At 42.9% G+C, this 14869-nt stretch overlaps 1 protein-coding gene across 2 annotated transcripts in view; it reads left to right on the top strand.

The window, feature by feature from the left end:
* Nucleotides 1-11497: 11497 nt before the first annotated feature.
* Nucleotides 11498-14869, top strand: part of MON2 (MON2 homolog, regulator of endosome-to-Golgi trafficking) — a 69407-nt gene continuing 66035 nt past the window's right edge. For both annotated transcript variants that reach the window (XM_005148062.3, XM_005148061.3), the window contains exon 1: nt 11498-11688. In XM_005148062.3, coding sequence (XP_005148119.2) covers nt 11578-11688 — 111 coding nt within the window. In that variant the 5' untranslated portion in view covers nt 11498-11577. The remainder of the gene's footprint in view (nt 11689-14869) is intronic.

Raw genomic sequence — 14869 nt, 5'->3', positions numbered from 1 at the left:
GCAGCCTTCTTTGGTGCCGTGCTGTAATTTCAGGGTATGGTTTCTCATTGTTTCCAAGTACCAGTTACTTGGGTGAAGAAAATAATTATAAATGTAGTGAAACAATTGATATGAATTAATCTGACAGAAGAAGTATATTCAGAGTCTGCAGAGAAAATGCTCTTTTCAGCATCTTTAATTCTATTTCCTTGGGGGGTTAATTGTGGAAACAGTTCTGCTTTCTTAGTTCCTAGATCCTGTGTTTCACTGGGTAACGCACGTTCCTGAGGCAGGCAGTGAGGCCTGCCTTACTGAAAAGAAGTTAAATCTTGGGATAGCATGGAAACCCCGGAAGAGCCCATGTGTGACTGGTTTATGACCAATTTATCCCATTAACTAGGGAGTGGTTACCATATGCCAGGTTGCTATATGCCAGGTAGCTTAACAGTCACCCTGGCCCAAATAATGCAAATGCTCATACAGGACTCGCAACAATCAGTATGGTTTTATGTAAAGTAAGTTTTGTTACTTTGGGGGAGAGAGCAGTAACTGTGAAAGAGAGTTGGTAAAGATTGTGATATAAGTACACCTAGAATTATTTAAGTGCTTGGCACTTAATTATCATAGAATCATAGAATAGTTAGAGTTGGAAAGGACCTTAAGATCATCCAGTTCCAAGCCCCCTGCCATGGGCTCACACTAAACCATATCACCCAAGGCTTCATCCAACCTGGCCTTGAACACTGCCAGGGATGGAGCATTCACAGCTTCCCTGGGTAACCCATTCCAGTGCCTCACCACTCTGACAGTAAAGAACTTCTTCCTTATATCCAATCTAAACCTCTGCTGTTTAAGTTTCAACCCGTTACCCCTTGTCCCGTCCCTACAGTCCCTAATGAAGAGTCCCTCCCCAGCATCCCTGTAGGCCCCCTTCAGATACTGGAAGGCTGCTATGAGGTCTCCATGCAGCCTTCTCCAGGCTGAACAGCCCCAACTTTCTCAGCCTGTCTCCATACAGGAGGTGCTCCAGTCCCTGATCATCCTCGTGGCCTCCTCTGGACTTGTTCCAACAGTTCCATGTCCTTTTTATGTTGAGGACACCAGAACTGCACACAATGCTCCAAGTGAGGTCTCACGAGAGCAGAGTAAAGGGGCAGGATCACCTCCTTTGACCTGCTGGTCACGCTCCTTTTGATGCAGCCCAGGATATGGTTGCTTTCTGGGCTGTAAGCACACACTGCAGCTGGCTCATGTTCATTTTCTCATTGACCAACACCCCCAAATCCTTCTCCACAGGGCTGCACTGAATTTCTTTTTTGCCCAACAATTATCACCTTAAGTGTTGCATTACTCTCCTCAAAATACGAGTATTATGTAGTATAACCCAATACAAAGTTTAGGAACCAACCAACAATCTCACAATAGTTTCCATTAGGAAATCACTGTGGAATAAGGGTGTTACTGGAGAAGTCAGTGACACTTGGTTGTTTTTATTCAATGTGTAAAATAATCTGATCATAGCTACAGAAGGTGGGAGGTAGTAAGTACCAATAATTCCGTGCAGCTCTAGTGGATAAGCAATTCAGAATGAGCTCCTGATGTGAAACACAGGCATAAGAACTTGTCCTTGGATACATAAGCAGAAATAAGACTTAATCTTCCCAGGTCTGTGGAAAACACACCATTTGAGGTACTACCTGTTAGAAGTTCAGACTGTAACACGGGAGACATAGATGTAAAAAAAGCTACAATCCCAATTAGATTAATTGCAGTAACAGATATAAAAAGAATTCTTTTCTCAGACAGACTATTCAGGAGTGCCTTGATTTTCGTGTGATACCTTATGAGAGGGTGTACTGGAGATAAACGTTCCAAGAACTAAGGCTGCAAAGTTGAAACTGGGCAATCTCAATTGAGATCAGTGTGGGAGCCTTTCATGCAATTACTTTTTAACAAGAAGCAGGAACAAGCGGAACAATGAGCAGAGTAAGTGATGGGTGCAATGTGCTAAGGAGGGAGGCAGCTGACACAATAACCCTTCACCTGCTGGGATGGAGGCTTCGTCTGAGCCATCTGCCTTGGCTTTGAGACCTGTGAGTCCCTAAATACCCTGTCTGTCAGAGGAATGTTCCTGCCTCTTCAGGCTTAATGACACCACTTAAAAATCACTAAGAGTTTTGAATGAAGGCCTGAATCTCTAAGCACTTGCTCTAGTTTGAGGAAGGCCTTCACCTGTTAGTGTTACAAGAATTCATTAATATAGGACTAAACCCCATGCTCTTGTTTCAGGGTAGAAAACCGTATGATTTTTCTTTCCTTCCTGCACCATTTGTGCTAATCTGAACTCAGGAAGCTGTTTCAAACCCCAGCTGTGTGACCTCTTGGATTTCTCATTTCCTTAAAGTAATTCTTCCCCCTGCCAGTTACCACCTAAACTGAAACCCACATCTCCCTTTTCCATCTTTCTCTGTGATGCTGGAAGAGCACCCTGCTTTTCCATGACAGTTTCTGTTAAAACACAGTGCTTCAGTTAAAATTCACGCATGCCCCTGTTGAAAAATGCATGGTTCCTCACAAATGACAATTAAAACCTGCACATAGTGCACCAAGGTGTCTTCCAGAATACAGCAAAGGCTGTCTGAAAAGAATTCAGATGAGCTGTGCTTGTTTCCAACATCTGTCAATGTTATAAACCACACTCTGTGCTGTGGGTGTTGTGTAGATGTGTGTCTCAGCTGAGGAGAAAGTCTGCAAACAGAAGGGACAGTTATTATTATGTATCATCTATTAAATACAGAGAACATCTGCCAACTCAGATGTGCTGCTCAGTGATACAAAATACACTGTTTAGGACTACTCATATAGGACTGGTTTCCTTGGTCAATTTGCTGCGCAAGAGGAAAAGGTAACTTGGATTCTATTTGAGTTTTGTTCCCCCCATTCCAATGGGGAAACAGCAGCTTTCATAAACCCTAATATAACTCAGTTGCAAGTCAACAGGTCAATAAAAGTTATACAGCATTGCAACTCTGTAGTTCCATTTGCCAAATCAAACATATTAGTCATGTTGACTAACATTGCATTACCTAATAGCTGCTCAATGAATTAAGTGCAGTGTCTAAATAACCCATTTATGGTGAGACTGATGTCCTGAATAACTTTGCCATGTGTGACCTGGATCCTAAATACAACTTGTAGAGCTGAGACCTAGATTTGGACACAATTGTAACAAGTAGACTAGGACTGTCAATCACAGGAGTTTGATCTTCACAGTTTAAAGAATCATCTTCCACCAATGAGATTCTGGCCTTTGACACTGTGTGAATGGGGTTGGTTTTACTGTAAAATAAAGTCATTCATATACAAAAATTCTTTTGTTTTCCAAATCTCAATTAATAAAATATTGCTGTGAACATTTTAGATTAATGAACTACAGCTGGGGAATACAATAATCAGAAATGTTTTGAGCATTTCAGATTTCTGAATAGATGTCTATAATACACCATAATCACTACCCACCGATGGGATGGAGACAATAGAACTTTCTTCATAAAATATCCAGAATCATTGAATTAACTCATTTTTACACAACTGGAAGAAATCAGATAGGAAATAATGCCTTTAGAGATATCTTCAGGGAATGTAACTTTAGGCATTTCTGTAATATTTTCCAGACAAGGTGGCAAAGATGAAGAGATAAAAAAGTTTGTAGAACTACTTGCTATGGGAAGAATTTGGTTATCCTCTGTAATTGTTGCATTTCTGGTTAACACTAGGCTCAGTCTGAGATTATCATGTAGAAAAGCTCATTTTTATGATGTAAATTGCTTCCATAGAATCAAGTGTGATGGATTACACTGTCCCTGTTTTCCCAGTAGTATCTGGCAATATTATTAGAATTTGACAGACATGATATTCTTTTCTTGAAATAAAAAGCCCACACGAACCTTAATTTATTTAACCAATGGAAAATCTTCCCAAAACTTCTGTGAACAAATGTGCAGTTAAAAATAGAAGGAAACAAACCAGATTTAAATTTCCATACTCCATTTCAGAACAGATGTATCAAGTAATCCGAAGGGACTTGACAGCAGTAGGAGACAAAAGTGGAAGAACTCGTGGCAGAGAGGAAGAAATGGTGCAGAACTGTGAATGTATGTGAAAACGACAACTCACAACCAAGACAAGAGCAGGAGTATGGAAAAGCCTATATTGCATGAGTAGAAATGACAAATGGAATGAGAAAGTTGCTGTAGAATGCTAGTAAGGAGATGGTAGAGGACTTCAAATACATTCTAAGAAAAGCAAAGGGCTATCATTAGAAAGAAAAGTAAATACTGCAAAAGTCACTAACAGGCAACTGGGAATTGCAGTCCTTGATAGATGTTGGCTGCCTTGTAGGGAAAGAAAAGAAAGCAATTTGGTTCCTAGCTATGGATTTAACTTCCTACTGAGAGATACAGAAAACCACTAGAAAGTAAACAATCTAGAGGTGATTCCAGCACATTATGAAGACATTCTGAAATAAGACAGTAATAGAAGAGCCAAACTATTTTTAACGTGAGTCCTCACCTAGTCATTATCTAGACAACTGCAGTTTACGTGTCCAACTATTAGACAACGTCTTGAGAGCAGGATCTGTGTTAGAGGAAGGCTCCGAATGTCCTGAAGGGGAAAAACAATTGGGTGTCAAGTTCTTTGAAACCCTGCTGTAATTGTTTGGAAAGGCTGATTCTTATCTTCTATGATCTTGCCTCCAATAAAATAAGACATCGAAGCCCACCAGACATTTGTGTTCTCCATATAAAAGTGTGGCTGAGCTGGTAAGGAACAAACCCATCTAGTAAAGAATTTGTCAATACTTGGTACATGTTAACTGCTAATTTTATGATTAAATTGTTTAGCACATCTTCTTAGATCATGGCATGGTTTTGCTACTTAAGACTGGTAGAAGGAAGTGAGGCCCCTAGTAATAAACAGCCATAGGAATCTACTGATCACCATGCTGCCAAAGGGAAATAAGGTCTCAGACTGGCTGAACCAGTTTTGCATTCCATCTAATGATCCATTCGGTGGCTCCAGGGCCTGGCTCTCAGCTGGAACAGTGAATGTTCAGACCTGGAATTTCCTATGCTCCAGCCAGCAGCCAGCCAAGAAGAGCACACTGGGTAAGAGGGGACAAAGGAGCCCATTTACCGTGCCCTGGGAGTGGGTTCCAGACAGAGGCTCCCACTTGTGAAATACTGAATACAACTTCTAGAAATGCTGTATTAACCATGCCACTGTTATCTATGAAATTCCCACATGTATTCATCCTTTGATATGGACATACTTTCTCACACACAACCCAGAACATAGACACATATTGTGTTATAGTCCTGCTTTACTGAGGATACATATTCCCATGTGGAGATGATCTGCATAGTAATTTTACTGCAAAGAAAAGCACTTGGCTCTTTACAGCTGGATTTCTTTGGCTGTGCTCCAAATTCCCTGAGAAGCACATTCATTCTCTTTACCTGTTTTGACTCAACCTCAGTAACAAAACTTCCTTCAGACTGCTGCTTATAAACACAGCCACACATGCAGCCACACAGCAAAAAAGATAAGCACAATATATAAGGTAAACTAAGGCCTCTGTATCAAACAGTTCTTCACAAGGATCTCTTCCATAAGAAATCACTAATCTTTATGGTTTATAGAAAGAACTGCCTGTAAAATAAAGCTGTGGTCACACTTCAGTTATCTTTGGGAACAGCTGTGCTGGAGGCTCTCGGAAGTACGTGGCCGTATTAAGTCTTTCCTGTGCTGGTGTGAGTTAGCTACAGACTAGGCTGGTCATGCCAGCAGTGCAGCAGTGGCAGTGTGAGAAAAGAATGTCTATGTAATGCACTGGGCTCTGTGCTACTTGTGTGAATACAGAAAATGTATCTATTTTTCCAATTATTTTCTTCATTTTATAGCTATGACTGCAATGCTTGCTGTGTAGGCAGGGGCCACCCCTAATGCAAAGGACCTAACATCCATCCAGTAGATGGAAAGTCTCCTGCAGTAATGTGATCACTCTGCAGCCTCAGGGCTGCAGCCTGGAACCATTACCTTGAAGGATTCACCAGAGCTTAAAGAAAGCATCCAGTGACTTCTCCTCTCTGCTGCAGCAGCCAAAACCTATTTTCACACAGAGGAACACCCTTCTCCTCCCTGGCGTTGCTTGGTGATCAGCAGATTGACTGCAGGTTACCAGCTGCCTGGAAGTATTTCCATAATTTACATACAAGCTGAAGAGATGAAAAGGGAAATATTAAAAAGACATAGGGAGGGTTTTGGCAAATAGATGAGAGAGCAGCAAAATAAACAGACTGCAGCACAATGTGTACTTCCGACATTCCTGACAGGCACTTTTACGCATCCTGCACCTAAAATGAGAGTCTCAGGAAAAGACCTCTCCAGAGAGTGCAGATGAATTCACTCTCCACTGCAAGAGCTCTCCATCAAATAACATTTATTTCACTTCCACACATCTATGCCTTATTTCTAAACAAAAATTCCTAATAATGGACATTGAGATTGCAGGAAATTCCGATCAGAAGGGCAAGATCCCTCACCCATTGAGCACGACTTCACACTGTGCTCATTGTTAAGATGGTAGCAGGGATGGGCAGCATGGGGTTTTTCAATGTAAACAACTGTCAAGTAAAATATCGTTCATGGTTTCTCTGTTTTCTATACTTGGCATAAAAAGAAACTATCATGAGTGGACTGTGTTACATACCATGCCAGGAAAAATCACAGGTGCTGCCTGAATGGATAATCATTCCATTATCTAATAAATACTATTTATTGTGAAGGGGAATGAAAGACGGATTCAGTTTAATGCACAGAGTAAGGTTTGTTCCCCAGGCCAGACACATACTTCCTCTGTGAGCTGGAAAAGCTATTTAATCTGTCCTGACTCATGCTGTTGTGAGTATGAAGGGTAAGGGAGCTGCTGAGAAGATGTTGTGAATATCATGTATCTGTCTGTTGCTACACTGCTAGCTCTAAGGCAGTGATAAATTAATCCAAGCAGTGGACAGCAGCTCTTCTCAGGAAAGATGTTAACAGGTTCAGCTGATTCAATTACCAGTACTCCAAGGGGCAATGCAAAACAACACCCAAACAAACCACTGCTTTGAGAATCCATCTGCATGAGATCCAAGCAGGGAAAATTGGAAAAACAACTTTGCTGGCTGGTTACACAGGAGTCATGGAAGCACCTAAGCCTCTGGTTGAAGAGATTTGTGTGCAGAAGTGATCATACTGTAACTCAATAGGGAATCGTTGCTGAGTATCTAACACATCATAGGTCTGACATTTTGGCCATTGCTACTTAACATTTTTGCCAGTTATATTAAAGATAATGTGACATAATTACAGATAGGTTGCTAATGACAAAGAGGATGATTCACTGCCAGACAGTAGCTGGGGTTGCTTTTTTAGTTGACTAAACATAAAATGTGTATGAACTGCAAACATACAAACAAAATATGTACTAACATGTAAACATATGCTCACATATATGCAGGAAGGAACACAGTCTGAATTCACAAGGAGTTCATGCTGGAAAATAAGGTAGTTTTCAATCTGCTGGGAGATCTAACTTCCTCACACAGCCACATCCTAAAGTAACAAGGGCTTCATTTCTGCTCCATAAAAAAACCCCAAACAACCAACCAGGTACTAGAGGGAAGGTTATTACTTCTGCTTTTAACTTATTTATGGCCACAACAAAAATACTCTCTTGCCCCATTTCTTGTGTCCATAATATAAGGAGCTTTTGAAGTATTCACATTGTAAAGTATGTGTGTAGGGTTTCTTCATGCTTACACAGACCAATACAGTGCATAGGTTTTCATAAAGGACTACAGGAAGCATCTGGTATTAATCCATCTCTCATGCTCTTTTAACTTGAAATTTAGCTTTGCCTTTTGATATCAAAATCTATGTCCCATCTACTGTGGGACAACATTTTCTCCATCATGACTCTCAACTTCGCAGTACAAAAAAGCCAACAAAGAGTCTGCAAACACCTTTACTTGACCACACAATTGATGGCATTTCATATGCTGAAGTTTGTTTACTACTATGTATAGATTCATATCCGTTACAAAAACATACAGGAGCAAAGTAAACTCGGAGGAAAAGTCTCACTTTGTCCCATCAGCATAAAACAACTCATTTCCACCGTGAAATCTGACAGCTTTGCCTCTGCATAATGTAGCAACATAACCCTGTTCTCATAGTCAGAGCCAGCACCTGCAAACATCTCTCAGGATGGACTATAACTAGGACTACACACCTAAAATTAATACAGCCAAGTGCTATCCCTTGTTTAATTGAATCAGAAGGACTGATGCACATCATTTGGAATGAGCACTGGTTCCAAGAGGTAATTTAATGAAACACAATAGGTCTCCTGAGCATTTTTGTTGGTAATTAGGGTCATAAAGGTACAGGGAATGATTTCAATCACCCACTGCCCATCACAAAATTACATATAACTTAATAACAAAGTAAACAAATATAATAATGTCAGCGTAACACAAAGTCAGCTTAACAGCTAACTAGCATTTTCAGCTTGCTAGTCAAAACTGTGCCCTCAGAGATGCCCATATATGCTGCTCTAACTCAAAAGCAACTTGAATTGAAACTGAAGCATTTAAAACATACCAAAAGACAGGCAAGCGCTTTCACTCAGAGTGAGGAATACAAGTATTAGTTTCTACTGCAGCTAAATGCAACTACAGTAGAACACATTCAGAATCAAATTAGGGTCACTCACAAGGATCCTGGCTAGTTTAAATACCTTAAATGCTCTAGTTCAGTTTAACTAATAAATCTTCTGTGTTTACAAAAGGTGTACATCAAAACAGTGAGAAAGATTATCTTGTGTTTAAGAGAAGTGCCTGAAATACAGGGACTTGTATAGCTCTCAACTCTTGTAGTCAGCAGATCTAAAGGAGTTTTCAATCCTGTAACCACTCCCATGATTCATTCCCAAAACCAGGAGCAATCCCATTGTATTTGGCTTGCAATGCTGAGCAGACTAAGTGTCAAAGCTGGTAGTTGAAAAGACATGTATGATAAATTGATTAAAGAAAACATCATCTATCTTTCACACAAGTTAACTTATCAATGTAAGAGAGGTCCTCCCATCCAAACTGAATGTTTACAGTAGTCTTGTCTGGTTAAACAAAACAGTAAAATTTGCAGGAAATTAGTAAGCACATACTTACTAATATGTATCTAATACATACTAATTTGCTTCTTTAGAATGTGATCAATCTCAATTCTTCTTACTTGTCTCACCATTGCTAAGAGGGAAATGTAGTCATATGACAGCTTTCCTCATCTTCCTCATTTTTATTACAGGGGTAACAATGTCAGTAGGATGCTTTAACTCCAGATGTCACATTCAGCCAAATTCCACCCGAAATACCTGCTCAGTTTTCATAAGGAAGGCAGTGTTACAGAACAGCTTACTGACCTTCATGTCACAAATTTCAATTGCTTGAGTTTAGGTAGACATCTATCCATCTATGCCCATAGCTCAGCATGTACTGTACGTAGGTGGAAAAGTCCAAACAACAAGAGGGAAGTAAATCATTAAGGAATATTACCTAAGAAATACCTATGCATAGTCAATAATTAATTGACTCACTCTCCTAGCAAATTATCTGTGTTTCTTGGGAAGGTGTTGGGACTGGTTTGTGCATTGTCCTCAGGATTGAAGCCCAGAATGGAAGTGCTTAGACAGGAAAATCCTTAGGAAAATGCTTATTGGTTAAGCACATAAACAGTTCTACTTAAGCATGAGGAAGAACTTTACATTGAAGGTGACAGAGCTGGACAAGGCTGCCCAGGGGATCGTGGAGTCTCCCACTGGAGACATTCAAAACCTGCCTGGACATGCTGTGTAACCTGCTCTGGATGGCCCTGTCTTGGCAAGGTGATTGGAGTAGATGATCCCCAGAGGCCTATTCCAGCCTCAACCATTGTGTGATTCTGTGAAAGCACAATAATGTTACAGATTCATGGGTTTGATTTTACTTAACACAGGGCTGAAATCCTAATTCCTTGTCTGAGGGCACATAAAGCCTGACCACCTCATTCAGTCCTGCCAGTGTTACACGCAGTTTTAAAAACTCACATCCATTCATCCACTTCAGTCAAGTTAATGGCCAGTAAACTGAAAATGATGTAAAAATAGTTGTTAGGTATTACTTAGAAGGCAATCCTGCCTTGTAGAGCACACACCTAAAGACGTATGCCTACCTAGTACAATGCTGTGCCAGCAGGAGCCTGTTTACTGCGTGATTTGCAATGTATCTTCCAACAAATGAACCCAAACATAGAAGCAGGGATGCTCAAATTTATGAGAGGTTATTTTCCCTTTTTCATTAGATGATAATTGTTTTTAATATTATCTGAGTAAAACTTAAGACTTTCAGAAAGTCTGAGGAATAATATAGCAAAATTTTATTCTCCATTCCGATTTGCTGTATTTTTTTCCCCCAAGATTCCCAAGTTTGAAAACTATATATAGACTGTAAAAACTCAAGAATGTTTTCCAGCTCCATGGGTTTATGAAGGGCAACAGAGCTATGCTGCATTACAGGTAGACAGCCACCACCGTACTGGATTCGCATCAACCAGAACATGGAAAAGTAATTACTGCAGAGACCAAACCCATTGTGAATAATGTTAACTATTCAGCCATGAAAGGCACCCTTCAGAAGGAAACTCCCAGGCAGCCTTTGCTGTGTCCCAAGCTACAGAGGGAGCAGCATTACTACAAGGGATAGGTACTGGCCAAAGAGTTCATGCTTGCTGTTTGGGTGCGCGCGTTTGAAACGGGTTAAAACCAGCTGGTGGGAAAGCTTCTGGATTTCAGGGGGATGCTGCTGCTGACAAGGAAGCTACCCGGGACCCGACTGTCCTTTTGTTGTTGCCCTGCCTGTGCTTATCTTCTCGAGAAAGGCTCACTCTGGCTTCTCCTAGAGAGAACCAAAACCGGCTGCGTACGGACACAGCTTGCGAAAGGCACAACGAAAGCAAGAACTTCACCATTCCCAAGGAATTCCTAGCTGTCTGCTGTGCGCAGGGACCCACACTCTGCTGGAGCGGCCGCAGACGAGCGGCAGCGAGGCCGAGAGCCTTCATCCCGGCTCTCCACCGCTGCAGTTCAGCTCGGACCGGCCCCTTCCCTCCTCGTCCCTCCCCTCCCCACAGGCGTTAACCGGGCCCGTGCACCCCCCCTGCCCCTGCCCGCCGGCCTAGGCCGGTGTCGGTGGCACAGCAAGGAACAGGCCCCGGCCCCCATGTCCGGCCCAGCGCAGCCCCGGGAGGCCGGGCCCTGAGCCCCGGTTGTTGCTCTCCCCGCCCCCGGGCAGTGTGTGCGGAAACGGCGTGACGAGCGGCATTGTGGGAGCGGGGGGGCCGCGGCGGCGGCGGGGCAGGGGAAGGGGCCGGAGCTTTGGCTAACGGGTTCCGGTGTCGGGCGCAGACGTGTCGGCTGGGGCTGTGGAGCGAGAGGCGCTGCCCCGGCCCGGTGGCGCCATGTCCGGGACCAGCAGCCCCGGAGCCGTGAAGAAGCTGCTGGAGAACATGCAGGGAGACCTGCGGGGCCTCAGTCTGGAGTGCCGGAAAAAATTCCCTCCCGTCAAGGAGGTGAGGAGCGGGCTGGGGTGAACCGAACCGAGCCGGGCCGGGCTGTGGGGAAGCGGCGGCGATGCTGTGGGGGTGCCTCACTGTCCGCGGAGCCCGGCCGGAGGCTGTCAGCGTGCCCGAGCCCCCGCGCCCTCCGCCGCTCGCGGGGAGGTCTGTCCTCCATGGCCGCGGGTTGCCGAGCGCTGGCTGGGCTCAGACGTGGTTTCGGCCGTCGTGTCTGTCTGGGGGTTGTTGACTCGAATGCGTTACGGAGGCAGGGGCCTCAGGCCGGGCTAGTTTACCCCGCGGAGTGGGGCTGGGGAGGCAGAGCATCTGTTGACAGGGGCGAGATGGGAACAGCTCCGTTTCGGCCCCAGCGCTCTCTCGGGAGAAGAGGCAAAGTTTGGCTCGTCTGTCTCGGCATCGCCTCACGGAACCCCCCAGCAGCGGGTTCGGTGCCGGAGGTCTGGGAGCCCCGGCAGCCTGAGGGTGCCTGATGGGCAGCGCGGCGGTGGTGGCTGTCGGTGGCCGAGGAGGGGCAGCCCCTCCGGGGGGAAACGCCGGCGGCCTCTCCGGGTGCCACCAGGTCTGTCTCTAACCCGTGTAAGGAAGCCACACGCTATGTGAAGTGTGGCTCCCGACTCGGCGAACCCTGTTTCTTACTGTGGTCCATCTGTGCCTGCTGGGATTAACTGTGTTATCGCAGGCAGCGTACCCCGTGGTTTTGGGGTTATGTGGCTTTCCAGGGGTATGGGGACAACTGAGGAAGCTTGGCAAGCACAGAAGTTTAGGTTACTTTATTCTCCCTTTAAGAAAAATCCATTCATAAACTTATGCCAATAGGATTGTTTGGTTTATTTTTCAAACCTCAGTTTTACTCTGTGTGCAGCTTGAGACTTCAGTAATCTTGATGAGCAGGGTTACTTTAATGGGAGGGCAGTCAGTTTTTCTCTCTAATTGAAAGTAACCATTTTAACCGTGTGTTTCTCTAACGTGTTTACACAGTTCAGCTTTCATTATCAGTAGTCTGCCACTTTCCGTTTAAAAGTGTGTTTTTTTATGCAGTAGTGAAAGGAAAATACAAATATATGGACTCAGATTAAGCTGCAGAACTAGAAGCGGGCCTTGGAAAACGTGCTGAAGACTGTCAGTTTGGGAGAAAGGAATTGCATACATAATGTGACTGTAGTTCCAACTAATGGTAGCATATTCAATGTTGTGTGAAGTAGTATGCACTTTAACAGATTAATTGAAGCTAATGATTGTGCTTCTTTTGAAAGGCATAAAGTGACACGCTGTTGCAGAGCATGGTGTATACGATTATAGGTTGCAGGGGAATGCCAGAGCGTTTGAGAAATCTGTGTGATCACAGCAAAACAAGAGGAGGTTGTGATCAGCCCTGAGAAATTGCGTGTAGTAACATATAAATAAGAAAAAGCTGTGGTCAGTGGAACAGAAATCTCTGTGTGTTTTGGAGGAAGGTGGGGGTGCTGCTTCCACTTTCTCCTGTGTGTTACAGTGAGACTGAGGAAGTTGTTTGGTCTCTGAATAAGTTTACCTGCTGTGTTAATGTTTACTTTCTTCAACATCTATCTACAAAGGAGGTGAACAGTGTAATTTTAAGCTGGTATTTTGAGTAATGTTTCATTATGTTTGCCATGCTGAAGCTTAGAGTAACTACTGTGTGTGCAGTTCTTGATACTTGTTCAGCATGTTTGTCGTATTCTTGTGTAAGTACAACTTTTGTGTTGTTCCCTTTTACATCTCAACAGCAATTTGCATAGCTTCCACAAAGCTTAACACAGTTTTCCACAGTTGCCTGCAGTTTGGGTGGGCTGCTGTGAGTTGTGGTCTTTGTAAGAGAGGTCTGAGGTGGGAGCAGTCCTACAGTTGAATGTGTGATACAGCCAGCAGAAACGATCTTGCTTCCTCACTTCTGGAAACCATTTCTTTTTGTTGTAGTTTCAAAGGAAACTGCTGCCCTTTTTTGTCAGATCTCAATTGCTAAATAGGTATTTTAATCGCATGCACTTGATCTGATCATGATTAGATTTGGCTAGAGTGATCAAAGGAATGGCATGTTCTTACTGATTTGGAACAGCACCAGCTTTTTAAACCATGTCTTAACACAGGCTTCTTAAAACAAATTCCTGGTGCTTATAATCTCACTGTTGTACTTAAAATGTAAAACTAGAGTGTCCTCCTCACTACCACATGCATTATAACTTACAGGGTTATTTTGCAGCTAATGTGTATGCTTCCGTGTCACTTAAACTTATCATACTGTGATAGAGGTATTGAAAAACTCCTAGGCCAAAATGATGAGCTGTATCTTAGGTTGTTAGATTGTAATTGTTAGATTTGGTGGGTACTCTCTGAAGGTAAACTACTCTTAATAATGCAAATTTCGGATTTAATATAAAATTTTGCTCACAGCTATTCGTCGTCAGCCATTTATAAAATGATTTGTCTTTTGTTTTGGGTTTTTTCATTATTTTTATATTAATACTGTTAAACATTTGCAAAATGGGTTTACCCCATCTGTGGGGTCCTGCAGACTGTGGGACCTCAGTTAAAAGCTGGAAGTAAGATCTTAAACTCTTACTGGAAATGGAACTTGGAATCCTTTGGTGTTTTGAGCACTTTCATCTCCTATTTTTGAATTTTTTTACTTCTGAGTCTGCAGAGCTGTCTTAGTAGGTGACATTTATGTGGAAATCACGTATTTGTAAGTCCAGTCGCTTACAACAGTGGATTCTGAGGGGTTTGCTGACTTTTTGATAATCTGTTCAGAAACACTAAAATTACTCGGTTTCTCCCAGTGTTAAGCTTATGACACAAACATGTGGCAAGCTTCCTTCCCCTTAGAGCATTTAACTAAGAAATAACAGAATATATTGTTGGGTCCGTAACAGTCCACTCTTGTCTTTGCTCTGTGGCAGTAATACCTAAGTAGGATTTTCCTAGGTGGTGTCACTTAAATGAAGAATGGGAGCTGTAGAAAGAATCTGTGGGTTTGAAATCATGTTGCTGACAGTGTTTGGGGATTAACATGATAGGTTTGGTTTTCTTTACAGTGTAGGGAATACCAGTTAGCATTAAACTTCAGACCCATGTCTGTCTGTTGCTAGGTGGATTTTCTGTTTGGTACACCTTCAGATCAGCACTGAATGCAGAAGTATACTGAGCATGAAAGGTCTGT

Source organism: Melopsittacus undulatus, chromosome 5, assembly GCF_012275295.1.
Source record: "Melopsittacus undulatus isolate bMelUnd1 chromosome 5, bMelUnd1.mat.Z, whole genome shotgun sequence".
NCBI lineage: Eukaryota > Metazoa > Chordata > Aves > Psittaciformes > Psittaculidae > Melopsittacus > Melopsittacus undulatus.
Note: the sequence above shows the minus strand (reverse complement) of the source record. Positions and strands in the feature narration are given on the sequence as shown.